Source organism: Molossus molossus, unplaced genomic scaffold, assembly GCF_014108415.1.
Source record: "Molossus molossus isolate mMolMol1 unplaced genomic scaffold, mMolMol1.p scaffold_m16_p_6, whole genome shotgun sequence".
In the NCBI taxonomy this organism is placed as follows: domain Eukaryota; kingdom Metazoa; phylum Chordata; class Mammalia; order Chiroptera; family Molossidae; genus Molossus; species Molossus molossus.
The window spans coordinates 104,519,330-104,546,823 of NW_023425399.1; the positions used below are offsets into that span (position 1 = coordinate 104,519,330).

Consider the following 27,494-nt stretch of genomic DNA (forward strand, 5'->3'; position numbering starts at 1 on the left):
AATGTTAATGACATTGTAAAACAATACGACAAATCTAAAATATGGACTAATTAGTTTTGCTTTGTTTTTTTTTGAAGTTAATATAAAGAAAAATGAGTCGGGACTGTTCTAGAACTAAAGACCAAGGACATAATCAAATGTAGTGCATAAAACTGGAATATTTTATTTACTGGTTAAAGAAGTTGTAAAAGACATTTTTTAGATAATCAGTAATATGAATATGGACTGGATTGTAGATGCAATTAGAGAATTATGGTATGAATAATGGTGATTATGATAATGGTATTGTGTTTATGAAGGAGAATGTTTTTGTTTTTAAGCTTTGTATTTTAAAGTATTTAGTCGTCATATATGTAGGTTATTTTCAGATGGTTCAGAAAAAGTCTATATAGGATAGATTCTTGCTAAAGTTAAATGTTTTTTGAAAAGTTTATGTTGTGTGTGCACTGTGCATCTTTAAAAAAAGAATCTGGTGAATTGGGGCCACTGTATTTATTCCTTCATTCATTGAACTATCTTCTTGAATACAGTGAAATACCCAAAAGTTGGATAAAAAAACCTTAAGACCAAAGGATTTATCTTGAGAATTAGGATTCCCACTGAATCCAACCTCACACTTCTCTTATTCTTCCTTTTCAGAGGTAGTCGTCATTACTCTTTTTTAAAAAGTTTGGTGTCGCCCTGGCCAGTTTGGCTCAGCGGTTAGAGCGTCGGCCTGCAGTCCAGAGAGACCCAGGTTCGGTTCCCGCTAAGGGCATGTACCTCGGTTGCAGTTTGTCCCCGGCCCTGGTTGGGTCGTGCAGGTGGCAACCACTCGATGTGTCCCTTTCACGTTGATGTTTCTCTCTCCCCCTCCCACTCTATCTGAACAAAAAATGGAAAAATGTCCTCGAGTGAGGATAAAAAAAAAAGAAGAAAAAAAAATTGGTATCATTACAAAATTATTCTAAATGTTGCCTGTGCATGTATATATGTATAGATGTGTATAGATACATATATACGCCCCTACTCTTTTTAAACCCCCAATGGGAGTGTATTTTGCACTCTGTACTCCACCTTTCTCTCCCACTATATATTTTGAAGATTATTTCATGTCTTAATGAGCAGCGTGCCATTGTAAGGCTCTGTCATAATTTACTTTACCAATCCTTGATTCATGGACATAGAAGTTCTTTTCATGTAGCTTTTAATAATTAGAGACATTTTCAAACATATAGAAATAGAATAATGTAATGAATACTCTTGTACTAAAAAGAGCTTCAACACTTATTTTTATAGTTTGGGATCCCTGGTGAGCAGACTCTGAGATGGAGATTAGTGCTCAGGTTTGTTGGGGTTTGCTCTTGATATTAACACCCAGGGAAAGGAAGGAAAGGAGGCAGGTTTGGCTTGAAAGAGAAGGTGAGCTGTGGTGTCCCCGTATAATTTCAATTGGTCCTGGGGGGAATTCTGAAGATGAAATGAATGACCCTACTGGAGCTATCCTGAGTTGATACAAGGGGGCCTTCTTATATATCCCGACTTGATCAGTCACTGGATGTGGGCTGTCACAACAGAAGGCAGCAAGAGCTCGGGCAGGACATCTCCTTTGGCTGGGTCAGCCCTTCTTGGGGCTGACAGCCCAGTGTTCTCAGCAGCGCAGGTAATAAGTCCTTTATTCTTGAGCAGTGTGTGGACACACACTGTCCATCTCACTTATGATCCTGTTCCATCATCATCCTTCCAATACCTCCCACGCCCTTCCCCGAGTGCCACTGAGCCCAGACAGCATATCATTTAATCCATAAATATTCCTTCCACTTTCCTTTGAGTAATGTGCTTTAGTAAAATCTAGATTAACCGGATTGACTGGAGAATGAAGTTTCCTGGTAAGTGGAAGTTTGTGGTGAAGACAGTATAGAATAGTGATGAGTATTTATTCATTAGGAATCCGGAGGTCTGCCCAGGCCTCTGAGCTCTGAGGTCAGTTTACAGTGTGATCTTGAGAGAGTTGCTGAGGGATCTAAATATCCACCAAAATAAAAATCTATGAGATGATAATGAGCTACTTCTCTCCATTACTAGGTTAGGAAGCCATATTATCTTTTGTCAATTACAAAAGTCTTTCTTTTACAACTGTTTACATGTAAAAAACAAAAGCAGAACTGCAGGAGGTAGACCCCTATTTCACCAACTTGTGCGGTGACTTGGCTCATTGATATTGGTGAAGGATGACTGAATGTTTGCTGTTCATGTGGAACACCTTTTGTTAAATTTTCTGGTGCCATTTTATGAAAATATTTTTTGAGTTGTAATTTCTCTGAGACCAGATTGTGCCTCTGTTCCTCTTTAGCCTCATTTGTGTTCTCTCTTTCCTTCCTCCTTCCCCTCATGCTTGCTTTCTCACTCTCACCTGTTTCCCGTTGCTGTCAGGTTTCACTACACAACCTTTTTTCTTTTTTAATTTTTTTTTATCCTCACCTGAGGACATTTTGGCATTTTTCTTCAGATAGAGCGGGAGGGAGAGAGGGAGGGAGAGAGAGAGAGAAACATCGATGCGAGAGACACATCGAGTAGTTGCCACCCACACGACCCCAACTGGTGCCGGGGACATACTGCAAGGTACGTGCACTTAGTAGGAATCGAACCCGGGACTCTCATGTCCATGGGCCGACGCTCTAACCGCTGAGCCAAACCAGCCAGGGCTAACTAAAAATTCTTTAAAATGGCTTACCACGTCCTTCACAGTTTGGTGAAGGTTGATCTGCTGGTTCTTGTCATTCTGCCTTTTTGCTCTGACTGCCAGCCCTACTAGTTTCGCTGTCCAGGAAGAATTGAGTTGTCTTACCTCTGGGACCTAGAACGTGTGATTCCATGTGTTTCTTCCTACTTGTTCTCATTCATTATTCATGGACCCATTGAAGTTAGTTAGGACGTTCATATTTTGTGTCTTTACCTATGATGTATGTCTCAAGATTTCTCCTGTATCACACTCTGTGGTAATTGTTTGCATGTGTGTAAGTTCTACTGGATGGCTGTGTTACCAGAAAGGGGACCTGACCTTTGGCAGTCCTGCCTAGGGCCAACCCGTAGTGGGTGGGTTTTTGACTTCATGCAGGAAAAGTTTCACAACATGAGTCCAGGTGAATTTTAGGGGCATTTATTAAAGCTGGGGACAGTAAAACAAGGAGGAGCTGGGGAAATCAACCTGGGCTGGTCTGCTTTGGCTCACTAACAAGTTAGAGAAAGGGGGTCTTGGGGACAGGTTCAGGGGGTTTGTCTGGGATGAGTTGCCACTGCCAACTGCTGCCCTGGTTGCAAGCCTTGTGGGTTCCCTTAGAGCCTAGGAGATGCAGGCCTGTGGGGGAAGAAAAGGGGGGCAGGCATGCTCCTGGGAAGGAGAGTGAGTGCTGGCTTCTTTGTCTTGAGGCTTTTATTTCTTTCTCTCTTGCAGGTGGAATCTTAGGGGCAGGAGGTCTCAGGGGAGGTTTCAGCAGAATATTCATCGATTTTCTAAGTGTGCTCCTCCAGGGCTGTGGTCCTCACTGATTGGTCAGTGTCAGGGCAGGGCTTCGATAGTCATTGCTGCTGGTCCTGGTGTCGCTCACCTGGTTTTGCTGCTTTTCTGAGTCTGGAACTGAAATGCAACTGAGGCCTAGATGTTACCTCTAGGGAGGTGACCTGTCTCCACTGTAAATCGTGCTGTCAGCTCTGTCTCAGTTTCCCTGTTCCATTTCCACTGGCTTACTGGCCCATTTCACTTTAATTGTGTTTGTTTTATCTACCATTGTAATACCATGTTACAGGCACAAAATGGAAACTTGGGAAAACCACTCCAAAATGTATAGTGATTATTGTTTTTATGAGATCAGAATTTAATTTGAAGGCTATCCTAGTATCGGAAGGGGAGTTTGTAGTGTTATTTTTGATAAAGTGATGCGGAACTGAATTGTCATATTTGTAGATAATAGAATTATGTTTGACAAACATATGCAGTAGTACTTTTATATTGTGGCAGAAAGTCAATGAAGGATATTAACCTGCGGAAAATGTCAACTTTATTAAATATCAAGTGGCAGTTCTGGAAGACACCAGTAGATGTGGAAGCAGAATACGGAGAAGTAGCAAGATCTGTTTTTTTTTTAATTACGATTTACTGAGCATCCGCCATGTGCTAGGATTTTACAACTTTCCTTACATGTTTGGTTTCTTTTCATCTTTATGACAGCTTTCTGAAAAGAGGGTGTTATTGTCCTTTACAGATGGGGAAGCTGAGACCCAGAGGGGTAAGATCACATAGACGGGCCAGGACTTGAGTACAGGTCTTCTGATTGTGAGTTCAGTGTTCTTTCAATTATTATTTCTATTGTTGACTGAAGTTAAAAAGCTGAACATGCTACTTTGACCCTGAAGCCCTTTAAGAAGTGTCCTTGGGTTTAGAATGCACGTTCACACTGGTGATAATTTCATGAAGCCTTGGAGTCAGTGCTCTCCAAACTGATATGTGAATTTGATGATGCAACTCGAATCATAATTATAGCAGGCTTTTCTGCAGAAGTTTACAAGCTGATTTTAAACTTTGTATAGAAATTAAGATGACCTAGAATATCAAAGGAATCTTGAAAATAAGAAATAGCTCATTTCCATGCTGGAAGGAAAATATGTGTTCCTTTGGAGTGTAAACTTCTTGAATTTTTAATAAACTAGGCAGGACTAGCTTTTATGTATTGGAGTTATATAGGATTTAAATATATACACATTATACAGTGACCCCTCCCCCCCAAACCATCTAAGTCAAATTCATCTTTCACATGTTGGTCGACTAATGATAATTTTTTTTCCTTTTTTGTTAATTCTCACCCAAAGATATTTTTCCATTTATTTTTATTTTTATTTTTATTTTTTGGGAGGGAGGGAGGGATGGGTGAGAGAGAGAGAGAGAGAGAGAGAGAGAGAGAGAGAGAGAGAAACATCGATGTGTGAGAGACACATCCATTGTTTGCCTCCTGCCCTGACTCTGACCAGGGTGGGGGATCGAACCTGCAACCCAGGTATATGCCCTTGATCAAGTATCGAACCTGTGACCCTTTTGTCCATGGGCTAATGTTCTAACCACTGAGCAAACTGGCTAGGGCTAGTGATAAATTTTAATTACCTTCTGCCAGTGTGTGAAGGGGCCTGGGCACAGGAAGGTGGTGGTATCTGTTTCCTTGTCCTCCTCACCCCCAACAAAGCTCACCCTCTTACTTGTAGGGGGCTTAAGCTTTTCCCTTTACTGTAATTTCTTGTTATTCTTCTTGCATAACTTCATTCATGCCGTGGATATTTTTCTTACAAACTTTGGGTGTGTAGTGTATTTGAACATGCGATTAGGAATATTGTACATTTATATGTAACAAAACTAAAAAACCATAGCCTTAAACAAGTAGGAAGTTTATTTTTCCTGTTAACAGAAAAAAATCTAGTTTTGAGTTAGAGGAGTTTTTATGAATACTGAGCTCTTTTATTTTTTGAACTGGTGCAGCATCTTAGCAAGGATGCATCCTTTTCTGGGAAGAGATGGCAGAGCCGGTGCCCAAATGTCCATGACAGTTTTCTCTGCCTTCAACTTTTGAACATTCCCCCAAGCCTATTTCCCTACAGTCTGCCCCCAACTTTGATTTAATACTCTGTTATCTAGGAGGTTTAATATCAAGTGTGTTCTAGCACAAATCCATTTCTCCATTGAGACCTGTGAATAAGACTCTCTGTTCCCCCTGTCTAGCCAAGAGCTGAAACCTTATTCTCCTCTTTCAGTACCATCTTCCAGTTGGTCACCAGGCCTTTTCGATTGATTATTATTTATTTAGACGTTTGTTTCTTCTGTATTTCACAAGAACTATCCTATTCCCAGCAGTAAGACTTACCAATATCAGCTGCTAATTGTGATTCCCCCTGCAGCTTCATGGCAGGTGTTCTTTGTGATTGTTTATCTTTTAAATGTTTCACCTAACAGACGCTTTCTGTGTAGAGCTTTTGCTAGAGTATACCAGCCAAGAAATAGCATTGTGTATAATTTAAGGACCTTTGACAGGAGATATATAGATAGATAGATATAGGTATATTTGGGGGGGGGGGTGTAGGTCAGGACAGGCTAGTTTTTTACAGTCTGATTTCCTTGGAAATACAGCAGGGAACTTTGGATTCTCCCCCTGCCCCCCAAAACACACACATAACGTAAGGTGGTAAATCCTTACCTTGGTTGGACTGAACTTCTTACCTTAATCCTCAGAAAAGCAGTTAACTATGATCCTTAAGAAAAGATATAGTGCCCTGGCCAGTTTGGCTCAGCGGTTAGAGCGTCGGCCTGCGATCCGGAGAGACCCGGGTTTGGTTCCCGCTAAGGGCACGTACCTCGGTTGCAGTTTGTCCCCGGCCCTGGTTGGTCGTGCGGGTGGCAGCCACTCGATGTGTCCCTTCACATCGATGTTTCTCTCTCTCTCTCCCTTCGTCTCTCTCCCTCCCACTCTATCTGTACAAAAAATGGAAAAATATCCTCGGGTGAGGATAAAAAAAAAAAAGAAAAGATATAGTGAAGTTCTTTACCATTAATTTCTAAGCAGAATTTCATTTTGGATAAGTAAGGAATTTTACATTATGTTCTTTTAAAAGCATATTTTCCTGTTACAGGTTGAATTGTTTTCCCCTAAAATCCATATGTTGAAGTCCTAACTGCCAGTACCTTAGAATGTGGCTTTGTTTGGGTTTTTATAGAGATAATCAAGTTAAAATGAGGTCATCAGGTGGGTCCTAAGCCAATATGATTGATGTCCTTATAAAAAGGGGACATTTGGAGACAGACATGCACACAGAGAGAATGCCAGGTGAGCATGAAGGTGGCCTTCTACCAGTTGAGGACAGGGTCTGGAGCAGATCGTCCCTTTCACAGCCCTCAGTTGGAAACAGCCCCACCTATACCTTGATTTTGGACTTGTAGCCTCAAGAACTGTGAGACGATAAATTCTGTTGTTTAAGCCACTCAGTTTGTGGTCATGGCAGCTCTAGGAAACTAATCCAGTCCCTTGTGAGAGCCTTAATTGCCCTTCATGAGAACTGTCAGATTGTGGTTGACTGTCAGTTCTTGATCTTTTTGTGAGGACCGGGGATTTGTTTTTTTCTTAAATCTGTGTCATTATTTCAGCTTCTGGAGAAGCTGAGTTAAAGTTCGACATGTTTTCTAGTGACATGAGCTACACCTTTATCATGTTATAGATGAGTATTTTCACTTGTTTTGAGGGCTCTGCAATGCATTCTTCTCCCAGATCTTTGAGTTGACTTGTCACTTAAATGCCAGAATGTCCTTCCTGTTGCATCAGAGGAGCACATCCCTCTGCAGCATACACATTCCTTAGTCCTGAATCTATACATTTGCCTTCTCTTTAAGCTGGGCCGTGTGCACTGACTACGAGTCCTCAGATATCTAGAGAAATTGTGTTCTTTCCAGATCTCACTGTACTGCGTTCCATGCTGTGAGCTTATTTGATTGGGAGAAATCTTCTTTGGGTGCTGGAGTTTAAAACTGAATGTTGTCACCATGGAAAAATGAACTCCATCCAGGTTCTCATTTTGAGAAAATCATTGTTAGATATGTTATTCAGCCAGGAACATGCTGTACCAAGTTTATTAAAATTGGTTCAGTGCTTTGTTTCATTTTCTGATATCAAATAGGGATATGGAGATAATGGTCGGTGTCATGGTAGGTTGTGAAATGGTGAACATGATACAATTTGGGTTTTATTAACAGAAAGTAAACTTGGAATTTTTTTTCTTTAAATGTATACCTTATGCTTATAGCAAAAAAATGAAGTTTTGGGAGAAAAAAAACTAATGAAAGCCATGTATTCTAATAAAATGTAAAAGATGCACTATAAGATTGTTTTTAGTAAACATTTCAACGTCAATCATAATTTTTTACTTGCCCAATTTTCTAGTGACTATTTTTTTTTTAATCTTTATTGTTGGATGTAAAATGTATTACAGATGTTCCACATTTTCCCCCCATTGATCCCCTCCTCCCCCCTCCCGCCCCCCTCCCACCTTTTCCCACACTATTGTCTGTGTCCATTGGTTATGCATATAAGTTCTTTGGTTTATTTCTTCCCACTCCCCCAACCCCTTTCCTTTTGAGGTTTGTCAGTCTAGCAATGAATTTGTACTTCTTAATCCCTTCACCTTTTTCACCCATTCCCCCAACCCCCCTCCCAACTGGCAACCAACAAAATGTTCTCTGTATCTATGAGAATGTTTCTGTTCTACCTGTTCATTTTGTTTGTAGATTCCATTGTTGATAGATATGTATTCATTGCCATTTTGTTTGTTCATATATTTTATCTTTTTCTTCAAAAAGACCCTGCATCATTTCATATAATAACGGTTTGGTGGTGATAAACTCCTCTAACTTTTTCTTGTCTGGGAAAGTTTTTATATGTCCATCGATTCTAAATGACAGCTTTGCAGGATAGAGTAATCTTGGTTGTAGGTTCTTGCTTTTCATCACTCTGAATATTTCTTGCCACTCCCTTCTGGCCTGCAAAGTTTCTTTTGAGAAATCAGCTGACAGCCTAATGGGAACTCCCTTGTAGGTAACTAGCTGCCTTTCTCTTGCTGCTTTTAAGATTCTCTCTTTGTCTGGAACCTTTTGCATTTTGATGATGATGTGTCTTGGGATTCATCTTGTTTGGGACTCTCTGTGCTTCCTGGACTTGTATGTCTGTTTCCTTCACCAAGTTAAGAAAGTTTTCTGCCATTATTGTTTCAAACAGGTTTTCGATTTCTTGTTCTCGCTCTTCTTCTTCTGGCACCCCCAAGATGCGAATGTTGGCACGCTTGAAGTTGTCCCAGAGGCTCCTTATGCTATCCTCATTTTGTTGGATTCTTTTTTCTTTTTGCTGTTCTGATTGGGCATTTTTTGCTTCCTTATATTCCAAATCGATGGTTTGCTCCTTGGATTTACGTACTCTATTATTGAAGCTGTGTAAATTATTCTTTATTTCAGTTGATGCCTCCTTCAATTCTAACTGTGTATCCATGATTTCTGACTGGTCCTTTTTTATGCTCTTGAGGCCCTCCCTAAGTTCACTGAGGTTCTCACTAAGTTCATTGAGCATCCTTATAAGCAGTATTTTGAACTCAGCATCTGTTAGGTTGCTTATCTCCATTTCGCTTAGTTCTTTTCTTGGGGTTTTGTTCTGTTATTTTATTTGGGACCTGTTTCTTTGTCTCCTCATTTTGGCTGCCTCCCTGTGTTTGTTTCTGTGTATTATTTAATGAGAGGTATGGGGTTCGCTGAGACCATATGCTGCTCGTTTGAAAGAATTTAGGAAAACCTGAAGCAGGATCCAAGACAAGCCAATCCTATGGTTAAGCAAGTGGCAACAGCTTGGGTGGGCCTGAAAGTTGGGTGGGGTGGGGCCTCAGGGAGTCGGCAGGGCGGGGCTACCAGTGTGAGCCAGGTTGCTGGAGTCCCAGATATGGCTTCTGTCTGCCGCCCCAGGGAAGGGCTCACCAAAGGAACAAAGGCCTCTGACAGCATGTTTTTCCTGGAGAAAGCCCCCTCTCCAGCCCTCGCTCCAGTGCCAAACAGCTCAGTTCTTCCCTGTATGTCTCTGGCGCCCCTCGAGCTGCCTCCCCTCCAAGCGTAGAGGGAGAGAGTCCGATAAGTCCGTGCGCGGACCCTTTAAGGAGCTGCCTGGGGCTCCAGCCGGGTCAGCCTCCCTGAGCCTCAGTTCCCGCTGGTTTTTCCAGCCAGAAGTGATGGGGATTCTCTTCCTGGCACTGGAACCCTGAGCGGGGCACCTGGTGTGGGACGGGGACCCCCCAGTCCTCAGGAAGGACCTTCCCAGCCTAGGTGTCCTCCTGATTTTTATCCACCACACGTGGGTGTGGGCCCAGCCCGTCCCCTCCACCCTCCTACCAGTCTCCTGTGGCTGCTGCTTTAATCCCGTAGTTGTAGGACTTCCATTCAGCTTGATTTCAGGCAGTTTTGAATGACGGTTGTTCTGTAGTTTAGTTGTAACTTTGATGTGGTTGTGGGAGGACATGATACCGCGTTTACCTACCCGCCATCTTGACCGGAAGTCCTAGTGACTATTCTTTAAAAAATTTTTTTTCTTTATTGATTTTAGAGAAGAAGAGAGAGAGCGAGAGAAACATTGATGAGAGAAAACATCGATTGACCACCTCCTGCATGCCCCCCACTGGGGATTTGGCCCACAACCTGGGCCTGTGCCCTGACTGGGAATCAAACTGGTGACCTCTTGGTGCATGGGTCAGTGCTTAACCACTGAGCCACACTGGCCAGGCTCTTTTTTAAAAGATATTTTATGTTTTATTTAAGGAGAGTAGGTAGTAGTTTAAGGAAGATACTTGCTAAAAGCAACTAGCAATAAGACCATGGTGTTCAAATTCTAGTTTTTTTAATAAAAAGTGGCTATTCCTTTGAGTATTATTGAAAATTTCTTAGGACAGTCTAAAGAGTGTATAGTTATACACACATGTTTGTTGTCACTTAAAAATCTTGGGCATAAAAAGCACTACAGTGACGTTTCTTTTTTTTTTTTATCCTCACCTGAGGACATTTTTTCTTTCTTTTTTTTTTTTTTTTCTGGTAGAGTGGGAGGGAGAGACAGGAACAGAGAGAGAGAGAGAGAGAGAGAGAGAGAGAGAAACATCGATGTGAAAGGGACACATCGAGTGGCTGCCACCCGCACGACCAACCAGGGTCGGGGACAAACTGCAACCGAGGTACGCGCCCTTAGCGGGAACCGAACCCGGGCCTCTCGGGATCGCAGGTCGATGCTCTAACCGCTGAGCCAAACTGGCCAGGGCACAGTGACGTTTCTTTTGATTGACCATCTGCCAGGCCTCTAGGTGGCCCCTAATGTCTCATGAGACCTGGCAGTCTTCTGTTTTCTGTGAAGGCCTCTGATTATTCCAGCCTTCATTTCTCTGACTTGTCTGAATTAGTATTTGGGTCTTTAACCACACAGTTAATAACACTTAAATCTAGTCGTTTCACCAAATAGATCTTAATTTTGTCCTCTGAAGGACTAATTCCTTATTTGTGCTTTTCCTGTAAGAGGAGTATTCCAGTATACACTGGTTAGTTGGTTGTTGATCTCAAATGTAAAACTTTTGCTAGAATTGAATTTTTATTATGCAGAAAGCAATTTAAAGAGAACTTCTTTTTTCCCTCAAGTTTCGCTAAAGACACTCATGATCTTGAGATATAATAGGTTTGTACTAAATATGGTTGAATGAGTTTCTTTTTTTTTCCAAATATTTTTTTTTCCTTTACTGATTTTAAAGAGAGAGAGAGAAACATCGAGGAGAGAGAACATCGATCGGCTGCCTTCTGCATGCCCCCTACTGGGGATTTGTCCCACAACCTGGGCGGGAATCAAACCCGCCACCTCTTGCTGCATGTGTCGATGTTCAACCACTGAGCCACACTGGCCGGATTGGTTAAATGAGTTTCTTAATGATCATACTCTTTTTAATGTTTAGAACTGTGCAAAAGCACTGAGTTTTTCCTGGGCATTGATGTTTATTACTGGTTTGGAGACTTAAAAAGATTCGGAGACCTTACTTGTTGGCAGCATAGCAGAGTCAGACCACAGGTTCTGAGGTCAGGCTGCCTGGGTTCTGATCGGAGCTCCTTCATTTTTCACTCTGCGACTCCTTATGACTCACTGACTTTATTTGTAAAAGAGGAGTGACAGGAGAGCCTACTGCAGGATTTGTTGTAAGGATTAATTGGGGTTTTAATTACATTTTACATATATATAAAAACAAGATTTTATGTATTTTTGTATATGCATCTATTATATGTAATGTTTAAAAGAATTCTCAGGCTTCGGAAGTTCAAGTTGGCTTCATAATAAAATGTATCATATATTTTAGAAGGAAATATTGTAATATTTGACATTATTCTGATAACATTTCCAGGTTTGAAAACACAATGGCAGGAAACAGCCTTGTTCTACCTATCGTTCTTTGGGGTCGCAAAGCACCAACACATTGCATCTCAGCGGTACTTTTAACAGATGATGGGGCCACCGTCGTAACCGGATGCCATGATGGACAGATATGTCTCTGGGATCTTTCAGTAGAATTGGAAGTGAGTATTTGAAAGTCCTATTGTGTGTTTTAAATATAAGGAACTACTTAATAACAAATAACACAGATCCAGAATAACACTTGGCCTCATATATTTTCTGCAAAATACATTTTGACTAAAATTGGTATTATGTAGATTATTTATGTTATTCATCAGAATTCACTCCTGCTGGCTCTTGGCTATTTTCTAATATAATATCTATCATAAGGGGCATAATATATTACATTTATAATTTTTCAAAAAATGTTTACTCATTTTGAAGGAGGCTTCCAAAAATATATTAAAATACAATTTAAAGTGTACATTTTGTTGTATAGATTTTGAAACGCACTATGTATTTATTGCCTTTCTCTATTGCTGTTGATATGATGCTCAGTGTGCTGTGCTCCTAGGGCCTCTCAGTGACCAACTAGGAAAACAGAAAGGAGGGGGGGAACACGCGCACACACGCGCACACGCGCGCGCGCACAGTGCTCAGTGATCTCCAATTCCAGTAGAACACCACAGGGTTTATTCTTATCTTCTCTTTTCCATGTTTTTAACCTCCCTTCTCTGACAACTCTCCCCAGGAATTTTTCTGTAAAGGGGACCAGAGAAAATGGGGCTGTCCTGGAGAGTGGCAAGAAAGTTGACTTTTTAAGTAATTTTTATATTTTTAATAAGTCTTATTGAGATAAGATTAACTTACCATACAGTTCACTCATTTATTTATTTATTTATTTATTTTATTTTATTTTTTTATCTTCACCCAAGGACATTTTTCCATTTTTTGTTCAGACACAGTGGGAGAGAGAGAGAGGAAGAGAGAGAGAAAGAGAGAGAGAGAAACATCGATGTGAAAGGGACACATTGAGTGGCTGCCACCCGCACAGCCAACCAGCGCTGGGGACAAACTGCAACCAAGGTACATGCCCTTAGCAGGAACTGAACCAGGGTCTCTCTGGACCGCAGGCCGACGCTCCAACCGCTGAGCCAAACTGGCCAGGGCCAGTTCACTCATTTAAAGGGTACAATTTAGTAATTTTTAATACGTTCACCGAGTTGTGCAACCATTATCATAGTCATTTTTGGAACATTTTCATTACCTCAGAAGCAAACCCTGTACTCTTTAGCTGTCATTTCCAATAAACCTTTCCCCCTAGGCAACCACTAATCTATTTTTAATCTTTATAGGTTTGTCTATTCTGGACATATCATATAAATGGAATTATGTAATATGTGTGTGTGTTTTGTGACTGACTTTTTTCACTTCGCATAAGTTTTTCAAGATTTATCCATATTGTGGCATGTGTCAATATTTCATTTCTTTTAATTGCCAAATATATTCCATTGTATGGGTATACTACATTTTATTTGTCTTTTTATTAATGGATAGACTTGCGGGTTGTTTTCACTTTGGCTGTACTGACTAGTGCCGCTGTGAACATCTGTGGATGAGTTTTTGTGCGCGTTTCCATTGCTCTTAGGTATGCACCTGGGGGTGAACTTGCTAGAACTGGAAAAATAACCCACACACTTGGATAACATGTAAAGGCTAGCTAGGTTAAGAGATTGCAAAGTAACTGGAAATGCATGTTATAGGATATGCTATACCTTCAGGACTGATAGCAAACTAAATATGAATCAGCAATGCTGTGATGAGAAAAAAAATCACACCACATTTTACTGGAATGATTGTAAGCAGTTAAGATTTAATTTGTGAGACTTTAGAAACAATTCTTTTTTTTTTTTTAATGATTTTACTGATTTTTTTCGAGAGAGAGGAAGGGAGAGAGAGATAGAAACATCGATGTGAGAGAGAAACATTGGCTGCCTCCTGCATAACCCCTACTGGGGATCGAGCCCACAACCCAGGCATATGCCCTGACCCGGAATTGAACCCAGGACCTCTCATTCCATGGGATGATGCTCAAACCACTGAACCGCAAAGGCTGGCAGAAACAATTTTTACTGCATAGGTTTCACTAGAATGTTATATTTATTTAAGTTCAAGTAAGAGGGATAAAAGTGATGAGGGGGGTGTGAGAAATTGGGTGAGGCAGCTAGGAGAGAAATATATCTCTTGACATATATTAAAGAAATTGGACTACTTACCCAGGGCTAAAGAAAGTTCAGTTAAAGATGGCTTGGGGTATTGTCTTTTCATATATATGGAGTATATATGAAAAGTGTTTCTTAACACTTTTGTGTTAAGTGTTATAACACTGTTAAGTATTGTCTTAAGTGTTATACTTTTTAGAAGCTGCTATTAAGGACCAGCAAGAAGAAATGTAACATTCAGAGGAAGGGCTCAAAATGCCTTCTTTAGAGCTCATGGCATCATCTCTTCTTCTTTTGCTAGGGAAGGATTCAAAACAGTAGCTAGAATGTTTGCCATCTGTATCTTGGTCTCCATTTACCTGTGAAAAGCACACCCTGGTCTAACATAGTGGCGATAAAATGTGTGAGAGAAATTGTAGAAACGGTGGTTTTGTGAGTACCTAGAGAGATGATATTAGTAAAGGTGGATACTCTAAATGTATTTTTAGAGCAGTGAAGCTATTTAAAAAATAAGTGAGGTTAAATGATTTTATGTGCTAATTTACATCCTTAACCTAATTTCTCAGTATACCCTAGCGTAGAGGCAAAGACCGACCGCTGAGGTTTGAATCCCGGCTCCGTCACTCTGTCTGTCTGTCATGTCTCGGAGTTCCAGTTTCACCCTCAGAACTGCTTGGGAGGGTGATTGGGAGCATTACATAGGTGGGAAACTCTGTTTTATTTTTCTTGGTTTTTGAATTCTGAGCAATCTTCTCAAATATACATCTTTATATGAATATTTAACGGGATTCCTTAAAAAAATATTTGTTTTTGAAGACTTGGTACTCATATCAATATATCTGTGTATTTCTAGGTTAATCCTCGTGCATTGTTATTTGGTCATACAGCTTCGATCACCTGTTTGTCTAAAGCTTGTGCTTCTAGTGACAAACAGTATATTGTGAGTGCATCTGAAAGTGGGTAAGTATTTTCTTATTCACTTTTTTCTCATAAGTGTTTATTGCAAATAGTACCAGTATATTAGTAAATAGGGAAGTTATTTTCTTTTGTAGTATCTTTTAAATAAATGCTTCAGTTGTCTAAATTGAAAGATATTTGAAAATGTGGTTTTAAAATGTGCGTTTTATCTTTATTAATGATTTTCTAATACTATTATTATAATTTATTATAATTATCATTATAATAGTCTTTGCCTTGATTTTGTTTTTAAACTCATCTTTATTGTTGAATGTGTTACAGATGTTTCTCCCTTTTTTCCTCATTGACTCCTCCTCCTAATTCCCGCCCCCTCCTGCCTTCCCCACACCACTGTCAGTGTCCGTTGGTTATGCATATATCTTTGCCTTGCTTCTGAGAAACTCAGAATACCATAAAAGTTAAAGCTGCCCATTAATCCCCACAGCATTGATACTGAGTCGGCTGGCAACTTTGAGAAATTTAAAAAACCTGATGATACTAGGCTAGCATAAATTTGGAAGCTGAAACCATGTCAAAATTTGTACAGTTATACTGATATATATTAACACACTAATGTAAACATTCATATTGCTAAGTCTCAGAATATAATTTGCTTTTGCAAAGATAGGTCATTGGACAGTAGTAGGGTCCAGAGTGTATGGAAGCTTTAAAACTTTTTGGTGCTTAGAAAATTGTATATTTACATAATATGTTATTGAAGAGAGTTGGGGAACTGGAAGAGAACTATTTAAGAAGTGGTCTCTCCACCCTCCCTATAATTTTATGAATTTGAAAAGAACCTGTGTAACTGATTAGAACAAGAAGAGGCAGCGTCAGGTAAAAATATAGTTCCTTTTGGTCAATTAAAGGATGACTCACATTAGAATGCCTAGTCTAAATAGATGGAGCTTTATCTGGTAAATTGTTTCATACTATGTGAGATATAGGAAAGGGCATTTCAAAGAAAACCCTGATAATATCAGGACCAGTGCACTTTAGTAATGTTGTTTTCTGTTAAATAAAACTTGAGTTTATTTCTTTAAAAGACAAGGTATTGACACTTCTGATTTTGAATGTTGTGTCTTTAGTTTGCCATACAAGCTTTTCTGTTTGTATACATTTCATAAAACTTCTACAGTAAATACACTCAAAACTGGAATATTATATTTAATTTGAAAAGTTTTGGAATTCAGTAAACTTGAATTTTTATTTGTTTTTCTACAGTGCTAAAGTTTCTAGCTATGTTGATAACTAGCTCAATGATATAAATGAAAAGATCACTTCTTGTTTTTGTCACTTGCCCCTTGTATATCACTTGAGGCTCAGCTCTGCTTTGTTATTATCCTAACTTTGAGGTTGAGGTTGAGGGAGCAACCACTGTCTGAAGCAGCCAGTATCTGGAATGAGAGAGGAGCAGAAAGAATGTTCTCTAGGGCCTTGCAGTGGTTCTGGCCAGAACTACTCACAGTGCTCACCAACCAAAAGGGAGCTGGGAAGTGCGGTCCTGCCATGTGCTCAGAGAGGATGTGGGTCAGGGTGGGGTGGGCAGGTTGGAAAGGAGGTTGGGATGGTGAGTTGGAGGATCAGAATCTTTAATGAATAGCAATAATGACTATGCACTACTTCTTCTGAAATATACCAGTTTTAATGGAAGATTGCTTTTAGTCTTTTTTTTTATCCTCACCTGAGGACATTTTTTGTTCAGATATAGTGGGAGGGAGAGAGAGGAAGAGAGAGAGACAGGGGGAGAGAGAGAGAGAGAGAGAGAGAGAGAGAGAGAGAGAGAAAGAGAAACATCAATATGAAAGGGACACTTTGAGTGGCTGCCACCCACACAACCCAACCAGGGCCAGGAATAAACTGCAACTGAGGTACGTGCCCTTAGCGGGAACCGAACCCAGGTCTCTCTGGACCGCAGGCCGACGCTCTAACCGCTGAGCCAAACTGGCCAGGGCTGGAAGATTGCTTTTAAACCACTGTGACAGAGTTGACAAAAATCTGATTTCAAGTTAGCTCTTATTTTGTTTTATAGAGAGATGTGTCTCTGGGATGTGAGTGATGGCAGATGTATTGAATTTACAAAATTAGCCTGCACACATACTGGCATACAGGTGAGTATCAATTTGTGAAACTGCCTAAGTCAGCACAATTATTACAGGTGTACAGTTAAAAATGTTTTTTAAACAGTGACCTATATTTTTATATGAAATTTGGGTGGTATGACAAGAAGACTAGAATTAGAATAGCAAAAGCATCCCTTACACGATGATATAGTGTGGGGGTGGGGGGGATAAAGTAGAGGAGACTAATGGGGAAAGATGTAAAGTAAGCTGATTGCCACTACCTCTCTGCCCTTTCTGGCCGTCCTGGGTACCAAGTGAGAGCTGGTTGGCCAATAAGTCCTCTGGATCCTAATTAAGGCGATTCTTTCTTGCTGAAGCCTTTATGGTTCCATTCATGATTGACACAAATTGACCCACTTTACAGATTATATCTTTTTAATTGTTTGTGTAGTCGGTCCTTAGTACATTTTTTGACTTTCCAACTCTGTACAAGAAATGACCATTTTATGTGCCTGGCTTACACAAGAATGTATAGTTTCCATCCTACATTTCTAGTATTCTTTCTTATTCTTCTATAATTGTCAGGATCTCTGTGCTTGTATCAACTCATCATTTACTGTGTTGAGTGTTGGGAAAATTACAAGTATAGAGAAAATATGACTTATGTTCTCAGTGGGGAAGGAGAGGGAAGAGAAGAAAACTCACATTTATTGAGCAAATATTGTATAAACATTTCTTGTATGATGTTCTATTTAGTCCTTCCTACATCCTTATGCATTAAATATGAGTGTATCATTTACATAAAAGGAAATTGAGACCCAGACTGATTAAATGACTTGCCCCGGTCTCACAGTGAGTCGTTCCGGTGCCAGGATCCCAAATCAGATTTATCTGACTCTAGGGACTTTGTTCTATCTGTTACATCATACTGTCTCCCTTAAAAAAAGCACCCAAAACCCCAATTACAATTATTTGTTGCAGGAAAAACCTTCTATGCCAACACAAATTAGAAAAGGGATGGAATATGTTTAGGGGAGGGAAGGCTAGTAGTTAGTGTGCTAAAGGTCTGTTGTGATGATTTCTTGCCCTGGCAAAAGCCTTTGCAAATTTTCTTTTCCAACCATGTTAGGATGCATACTTTTTTGTTTAAAGGGCATATCTTATTTATTTTTTGTCATATGAAGAACCATCAAGGTTTATAGAGAGAAAGGGGGTAATAAAATGATGTAGAGTCATTGACTTTATTGATTAATTGAAAAATTATATAAAATGTCTTGAACTCATTGGATATAAATATTTTGACTGTTGCATAATTTTATGATTTAAAAACATTTGGTTTACATTTTAGGAAAAATTATCTTTACATATTCAACATTTTTTCGGTGCCTACTATTTATCAGATCCTGTATTAGGCCTTCTGCATTTACACTGGCAGCCATCTCTAAGTAGAAGGTGCTTTATGGCAGGTTTACTAGTGTGTGACAGTTGTTTCCTGTGCGATCCGCATCCTCTCAGATCCAGAAGCAAGGCCTTTTTTATGTATGGAGAAATGGTAAACCTTAGCGACACTGTCACTTAGAAATCACAAAACAATGCCAACTTATTAAATTATCCTGAAAAAAAGGGCATCCCTTTTTAATGTTTGGAAACTTGTTTCTCCATTCAGGACACTTTCTTTGCCAGTATCTAAATGTCTAAGAAGCCATATTAGTGTTCAAAAGATTGTTTGAGAGCATAACCTCGAACCAAAGGTGAGAGGCATCTCGTCAGGCAGGGCTCAGGACAGCTCTTCTCTAGTGACTGCCGTGCACGTGGCTCTCCTGGCTGGTGTCGGATGAATAGTGACAGAGTTTGCTCCTCTGCACCCGCCCTTGGCTCCATGACACATCCTCCCCTTGTATGGGTCAAGGTTACCCACGGTCACATTGTTACATGTGAGTGCCTGGCAGTCTCTGAGACCTCCAGATTGTGTGTCATGTTTCTTGAATCAACCTTCCAAGGTCCAGTGTGCATTTTATTGCATCCTCTCGTAAAGTTTTAGTGGTGCTACCTTGCATTTACTTAATGTGCTCCATGATCAATGTTTATGTTGAAGCAATTATAGTCCTTTTTATACAGGGTACTCCGTATTTGAGAAAAGATTATGTTTCTTCACATACTGCATTGAGCTCTGAGAACAGGGCTAATGGGTGTGGGAGCAGGTTGGACCCAGATTTCCCAGTAATGTCTCAGTTGGAGTGGTTACAGCATTGCCCTTTGTGTGCTGTCTAGCTTGTCCTCACATGATTCGTGTAAGGTCCAGTCCTTGGGAAGTAGTAGTCTGGATATTAGATGTCTTTACCTTCTAAAAACCCTATAGGAGAATCATTCTACTAAGAGACTTGCTATATTTTGAGACTAAGGGAAGATAGGTCCTTTGATAAGCTGTTGGTCTTGTTTTGGTAGTTACTCTTCCTTTGCTTTTTGGTTCATGGAAACTGATCTTATCCCTTGGAGTTATTCTCGGCATGAGTAACATGTAGATCGTGATTGTATTGTTTCTTCTTCTATTTTTCTTCCACCAAGTGTCAGTGTGTACTGTGAGAATGCTTAACAAAGCTGTCTCATACTCTAGTTGGAAATAGCACACTTAGATTAATCAGAATTTACTTCTGGGATTATATAATATGTTTGAACAGCGGTCATCTTTACTTCTAAATTTTATTTGGTCATAACTAGTAATTATAATCCTATACTCACCTAGTCCCACTCATCTAAAATTCATATTATTTTGTGACCCACCTGAACTTTCCCTTTGCTTTAATTTGTGAAGCTGATTTTATTTAGGTGTTTTATTAATTCATTCAACAATCCTGCAGGAAGATAAAAAGAATTATCATGACTTCTCCAAAGTAGTTCTAAGGGGAGGATAAGATGTTAGGAAAAGAATAATGTTCATTATTTTGAAATAGTAATATAACTTGATGTGTGTGTATGTGTATACATAGACATATAACACAGACCATATATTACATGTTGAGAAGCATTACTGAAGAAATTGATCCTCATAATAAGCTTGATGAATGCATATGATTCAAGTATCTTAAGTAAAGAAGAACATTTACAATCTTTTTCCTTGTAGTTCTATCAGTTCTCTGTTGGAAATCAGAGAGAAGGAAGGCTTTTATGCCATGGCCATTATCCTGAAATCCTTGTTGTGGATGCCACCAGCCTTGAGGTGTTATACTCCTTAGTATCAAAGATATCTCCAGACTGGATTAGCTCCATGAGTATTATTCGATCCCACCGAACACAAGGTCAGTGTGTGGTGCCTGTAGGAACTTCAGCACCATGACTTAATGGTTAATTTACTATAGAATTCTATAATGTGTCACATATTGATATATTCTTCTAGTTAAGAAACAACTAATAATGTGTGGTCTGTCTCTACTTTCATAGAGGAGTCTTTGATTGGGTTAAGGTTTAATGTGTTAGATTATCTCCAGTCCATGGAACAGATCACTGGCTTTGGCAGTCTTAGAGTGTGTGGGTGATTTTCTGAAGGGAAGGATGACTATCTTAACCCTTGCAAGATGAGAGGAACCAGTTTCACCTGTGCATTTCTTGGGCCTGGTTTTGTCACTTGCTTAAGAGGCATAAGACGTGTTTCCATTTTATGTGCAGATAATGAAAAGGAATGGAATTCTGCACAGTTAAATTTAATGGAAGTTCTTGGTGTGTTTGCTCCTTTACCCAAAGCTTATGAATTTAGGTTTTATATTATGTGTTTCTTTTGATCAAAGTCTGTGGAGGGTGTAATGTGCAGTAACATATCTAGAAGGCAAGTGGGAAAGTGGGTAAACAACGAAGAAATAAAGTGTCTGCTCCTCCCTGATAAATAATTAAAAATTATGAGTTTGGAAGATAAAACTTCTTTGTTAACATAGTGATCAAGAACATTTGAAATTATTAAAAACTTGATTATAAATTAAAAAATTCAAGTAGCTAGAAACAATTTGTCCTTGAATTCCAGATTTTTGGTCACCTCTATTATGTTTCAAAATCTGGTTTCTGTTATTTTATGAAATGTAGAATTATGTTTTTATGCCAATTGTAAAACATATTGTTATTTAATTTAATAAAGCGAACCCTGTTCCATGTGAGTGTTGTGACCGTATTACTATTTAGAAACAGTATTGTATTTGTAACGTGGCATTTTGTCCCCTCTTGGCTCAGAGGACACTGTGGTAGCCCTCTCAGTGACGGGCATCCTGAAGGTGTGGATTGTCACCTCTGAAGTAAGTGGCATGCAGGTGAGACAAATGAGACTGGAATTAATTTCCCTTCTTATGGACCCTTAAATTTTAGTAAGGATGTGTGCCTTCTTTTCTTAAAGGGGAAGGGAAAAGCTAATCTGTTTAAATAGTCTTGTTGACATAGTATAGAAGATCCCTAGAATGCTGTCTCTAACTGAATTGATTTTTTCACTTTTTATGGGAGACATTTGCTATATCAAGGGCAGAAATAGAGAAACATATTGCACAGAATAGGAAGTAGAAACATATAGAAGAGGTGTAATTTTCCTCAATTGCTTCTACTTAAGTTAAAAGTTAAACGGTAGTTTACTCTAGGGAAAAATATTAAAGCAAACCAGCACAAAAAGTATATAAAGCCAATTTTAGTCCTCTCTCTTTTTACTTTGGGCTTGAATTTCTTGTTACTTTTTATAAGAAAGGTGATCAATTTTCTGACAATATTGATGCTAATCTCTTCGGCTAGGGAATTTTTAGACATTGAATCTGGGAGAAACTAGAGGAATTGATCGGTTGTATTTTTTAAAAACTTTAAAGTACATATAGCTACAAAAATTAGGTTTGACTAAAAAACTTTTATCATCTGTTATGGCCAGAGTGATGAGACTGATTCTCATCAGTACTTTAACCTTGAGTAGCTTTGTGGCAAAGATGTCATACCCCTGTGCTTTTAGAATATATGTTTATTGCTTCTTACAGCCTTGGTTCTCACATGCAGGGCTAAAATCATAACCATATCAAGTGCTGTCTTTATTTAATTTTTGTTCATTTTTTAAAAAAGTTTTTTGCTTTATTGATTTTAGAAAGAGGAAGGGAGAACAAGAGAGAGATAGAAACATTGATGAGAGAGAACATTGATTGGCTGCCTCCTGCATGCCCCCCACTGGGGATTGGGCCCACAGCCTAGGCATGTGCCCTGACTGGAAATTGAACCGGAGACCTCTTGGTGCATGGGTCAATGCTCAACCACTGAGCTACAGCTGCCAGGGTCATTTTTTTTTCTTTATCATCGTAGGATAATTTTAACTGACAACCAAGCCATTTCTAAAATTTTGCATATCTTTCTCTTTTCAGGATACAGAGCCAATATTTGAGGAGGAATCCAAACCAATTCATTGTCAGAATTGCCAAAGCATCTCCTTTTGTGCGTTCACACAAAGGTCACTTCTAGTTGTGTGCTCCAAATATTGGAGGGTAAGATAATACATAGTCAGAAGCCCATTTTTACCCTTCGGGTGTTGGTTTATCGGGCACACACAGATAATTGTCAGGAAAAGCTTGGTGCAAGAATATTTTAACCATTTGGCATTCATGTGTGATTTGGGTATTGTATTTTGAGGTGTTGGAATTTGGCCATACATAGTTATCTTTTTTGTTTGTTTGTTAATGATTATTCTGTTGATTTTAATTCTCCTTTTGCTCCTGTTTTAATCATTACCTTGTCAGTATAACATAAGCAGTGGTAGTGAGTTTTCTGCAGGTTGACTTATCTTTGCAGGTTGCTATTATTTGCAGTTGCCATTCTGTTCCGGCGTCTGGGGTCAGGGAGGTCTCCTTCATCACTTCGGAGCCAGTGAAGGATACATTACTTCCATTTTGCCAGACTCGAGTATTTTCATAAAGAAAAAGAGCATGCTTTGACCGCTTGTACCAAATGTATTATTTCTTTTAATCCTTACAACTCAGAGAGGAGGTGTATTAGTTTCTAATCCTGTATAACAAAAAACACTCCAAAACACAGTCTAAACCACAGACATGTATCATCACCTATCTCATACATGTATCCCCACCCTAGCTATGGGTCAGGAACCCGTCACAGTTTAGCTGGGTAGCAGGCCCAGGGGTTCTCACAGGCTGCAGTCAAGGTGTTGGCCAGGACTACTCTCTCATCGTAAGGCTCACCTCGGGGAGGATCTGCTTCAAAACTTACTCGCATGGTGGTTGGCAGGCCTCGGGTCCTCCTGACTGTTGTTGGCTGGAGACTCGTTCCTTGCCATGTGGGCTTCTCCATAGGACAGGTCACAACATGGGCACTGTCTTTCCTCAGAGTGAGCGCACAAGAGAATGTGTAGCCAAGACTTACCTAGTCTTGGAACTGAGATCTCATCGCCTCTGCCACATTCAGTTGTCTAGAACCATCACAAAACCCAGCCTACACTCAGCAGAGAGGATCACCCAAGGGCGTGCGTGCCAGGAGTCAGGGACATTGTGGTCCCAGAGGGTGCCAACTGCGGTAGGAATTGTTACTTTCCCCATTTGCAGATTAGGCAACTGAGACATAGGGGGATAAATAACTGGACCAAGGTTCTAAAGTGGTAGTGGAGTTGCTGGATTACAGCTCAGGTAGTCTGGTTGCAATGGCTCTCATTACTACCAGGCTATCCTGCCTTAGAGGGGAGGGCTGTGTGGTAAAGGGACTGACAAGTCAGCAGTATCTTATCTTCATCCTCTGCACCACTACTGTTTCAGAATAAGGTTAAATGGAAAAGCTAGCAGCTGCTTAGTTTATAGTGAGCTATATGTGGTCCTTCCTTTGTCTTAAAATTCAAAACACACGCAAATAGTAATAATAAAAAACAGTGCAAGAAAACATCAGTGAGAGAGAACATTGATTGGCTGCCTCCTGCATGCCCCTCACTGGGAATTTGGCCCACAAACTGGGCATGTGCCCTGACTGGGAATCGAACTGGCAACCTCCTGGTGCATGGGTCGATGCTCAACCACTGAGCCACACCAGCCAGGCAAGAACAGCCTTTTCTTAAATGCATACATAAGAGTGAAAAGCCAACCCAGAGAGTGAGAGAAGAAACAGTATGCACTTGCGATGAAGGACTCGTCTATTATTTATCAAAAAGCAACTCTTGCAAATCAAGATGCAAAATACAACTGAGTAGGAAAAACAACAAAAACATTTATCAAAGAGGAAAGCCAGATGGCCAATAAAAGTAGAGAAAGGTGCTCAGCTTCACTAATCATCAGAGAAATGCATATTAAACAACACTAGGTAGTACTACAACCCACCAGAAAGACATTTTTGTATATTTATTGCCATAAAGAAGTTTTTAATTTTAATATGGTTAAATTATCATGTTCTATTGTATAGTCCCTAAAACAGTTTGTGACATGTTCTACAGGGCTCACCACAAGCTGAGATTAAAAAATATATATATAATTACTGTTTTCTTTTTTCCTTATGTTTGTATGATTTTATCTTATATACCTTTGAATCTTTTTTTTTTTTTTTTTTTTATCCTCACCCGAGGACATTTTTCCATTTTTTGTTCAGGTAGAGTGGGAGGGGGAGAGAGGAACAGAGAGAGAGAGAAACATCGATGTGAAAGGAACACATCTAGTGGCTGCCACCCGCACGACCAACCAGGGCCGGGGACAAACTGCAACCGAGGTACGCGCCCTTAGCGGGAACCGAACCCGGGTCTCTCCAGACCGCAGGCCGATGCTCTAACCGCTGAGCCAAACAGGCCAGGGCACCTTTGAATCTTTAATCAGTAATAAACTTTATATAAATTTTGAGATGTAAATTGTATTTCACTTTTATTCCAGATGAACTCCCCAGTTCCTGATGCCACTTGTTGAATAATTTATTTTTCTATTCTTGTGCCTCTCTGATATACTTTTTCTCTGTATTACTTGAATCTGTTTCCAGACTTGATTTGTCGATCTGTTCATACACTAGTATTGTTTTATTTTCTCTAGCTTTATCTTCTGTTTTAGTAGACAACAGGGCAGGAGGCCTGGTCTCCCTTTATTATTTTTTCCTGGCCTCTCCTTGCCTATTCTTGCAATGCTAATGTTATATACTGATAAGTATTATAGCAAGTCATGGTGAACTCAGCTAGGATTTGTTCTAATTTCAAGGCTCTGCACAAGCAACTTAATTTTTTTTCTTTAGAGAAAAATAAAATAAAAATTCTGGGGTATTGAATTACTCATTCCTCCTGGGGATATTTTCCAGCAGTGTAGAATGTGCTTTTATCAAATATTGAAAGTGGTAGAGAGGAAAATTCTGCTAGGAATAAGACCGGGGTTTTAGTTCTAGTTCCACTGACTGGACACATGACCCTGAGCAGGCGATGGAGCCCTTATTTGTGTCAGTTTCCTGTCTGTAAATGGGGTGGCCATACCTGTCTGCTTGCTTCCTGCAGTGATTCTAAGGGTCATCTGAGAATGAGGGCCCCAGAAGGCTAACAGCCTGTGTTGCTGATGAAATTATAGGGGCGTTTATATGTGAGAATTATTAAATAATAAAACTGAGTCTATTAACTTCCTATTTACAGTGTTTTGGAGGAACTTTGATGAAAAAAGGTAAAGTAAGGTAATTCCCCCTTTTAATAAGGAGATATTCTGATGTCAAACCTAATGGTTGGTAATGTTACTGGATATAGAAATAGAACAGGAGTCATACCATGCATTCTGTTCCCGGTTACTCTAGATAAGAGGCTAAGGGTTCCTGTCTCTGTGTGGGGAGCACCTCTGCTCCATTGTTCTGCTTTGCTGCAGACAGCTGGGCTCCTACTTGTGTTTCCCTGTTGAAGGTCATTGTGCCCTGAGCTCACTGACAAAATATCTTTAACTGAGAGAGCAAACTTGAAAGGCCTGAGTTTGTTCAATATATCCTAGAAGTTTTATTTTTTTTAGTTGGAATGTCTCTGTATCTTACTTAAATGACACCAACACCGACGGCATTGTGAATTTCCTATTCCTTGTAGGTATTTGATGCTGGAGACTATTCCCTGCTGTGTTCAGGTCCTAGTGAAAATGGACAGACATGGACTGGAGGTGACTTTGTATCAGCAGATAAAGTAATCATTTGGACTGAAAATGGACAAAGTTACATTTACAAACTACCTAACAGGTATTCAATAAATAACAACTTAGGACTTTAATCAAAAGCAAAAGATTCTGAATTTGGGGTATAACCTGAGAGTATGAAAAGATATATAGTATAAATATTTAATACAGGTAAAAAAAACCAAAAAAACAGCAAAACCCTCAGAACTTCTTAAGTTAGATAAGTAATTCCAGTTTGATTTCTAAAAATTGGTGGATTTTTATGTGAAATAGGATATTTCGGTTACATTCATTATTTAATTTAATGCTAAATTAATTTAACTCTAATTTAAAAATCTATTTTTTGTTCATGTCAAAGCCTCATCATAGGACCTGACAGGATTGTTAGTGTCAGCATTTTAATTCCAGGTGGTATTTTTCTCATTGTCAGTTGCCTTCCAGCGAGTGACTCTTTCCGCAGCGATGTGGGGAAAGCCGTGGACAGTTTAATTCCTCCGGTGCAACATAGCCTCTTGGATCGAACAGACAAAGAGGTAAAATTCTTCAGGTAGCATTTATAATTGATAGTTACATTGAAAAATTTTAATAACTGTATATATTTTTGTCTTTTGGTAGCTAATCGTTTGAAAGGTTTACTGTAATTCAAGGTACCACGTTAGACCTGTGAAACACTGACATGGTCATTTATAAGTACAGTTTTAATATTTGCATATCTTAAACATAATATGTATAAAATAGCATTCACCATTCTCTGAGAATACAAATGATCTAATGCTGATTATGTACAGGAAATTACTTTTTTGATAAAGTTCATCTTGATGGTGTAAATTTATGTAACACTATCATGCAGTTATAAACTCAAAGATCACCATGTAATAATGCTCACTAATCACAGTTCATTTTTTGAAGAAGGTATTGTGGGATCTCCCAAAAATCATGTAGTGATGTAAATCATTAGAGTTGAGAAATGAAGAAAAGGAATTTTTCTCTATAAAAACTGAAGACTATTATGATTTCTTAAAACTTACAACAGCACTTAGTTCTGTGATTTCAACTCTTAGTACTAGGTTTTCACTAGTAAGAAAGAAGCTTTGGTTTTGGAAATGGGTTTCCACAGCTTTTTCATTCTGAAAATTTTGTTCCATCTTTATGTGGAGGGATGATGAGGGAAAGGGAATTATTGTTTCCCAGGAATAT

The 27,494-nt window shown here is 39.4% G+C and overlaps 1 protein-coding gene across 5 annotated transcripts in view; it reads left to right on the forward strand.

The window, feature by feature from the left end:
* Positions 1–27,494, forward strand: part of WDR7 (WD repeat domain 7) — a 320,067-nt gene that overhangs the window by 8,368 nt on the left and 284,205 nt on the right. For 3 of the 5 annotated variants that reach the window (XM_036244069.1, XM_036244068.1, XM_036244070.1), the window contains exons 2-9: positions 11,965–12,136; positions 15,030–15,136; positions 17,166–17,244; positions 20,318–20,492; positions 21,412–21,488; positions 22,563–22,682; positions 26,216–26,361; positions 26,728–26,830. In XM_036244069.1, the coding sequence (XP_036099962.1) occupies positions 11,978–12,136; positions 15,030–15,136; positions 17,166–17,244; positions 20,318–20,492; positions 21,412–21,488; positions 22,563–22,682; positions 26,216–26,361; positions 26,728–26,830 (966 nt within the window). In that variant the 5' untranslated portion in view covers positions 11,965–11,977. Of the gene's footprint in view, positions 1–4,241; positions 4,313–11,964; positions 12,137–15,029; positions 15,137–17,165; positions 17,245–20,317; positions 20,493–21,411; positions 21,489–22,562; positions 22,683–26,215; positions 26,362–26,727; positions 26,831–27,494 lie in introns of those variants that run through there. The other 2 variants (XM_036244067.1, XM_036244071.1) reach the window with 2 other exon arrangements.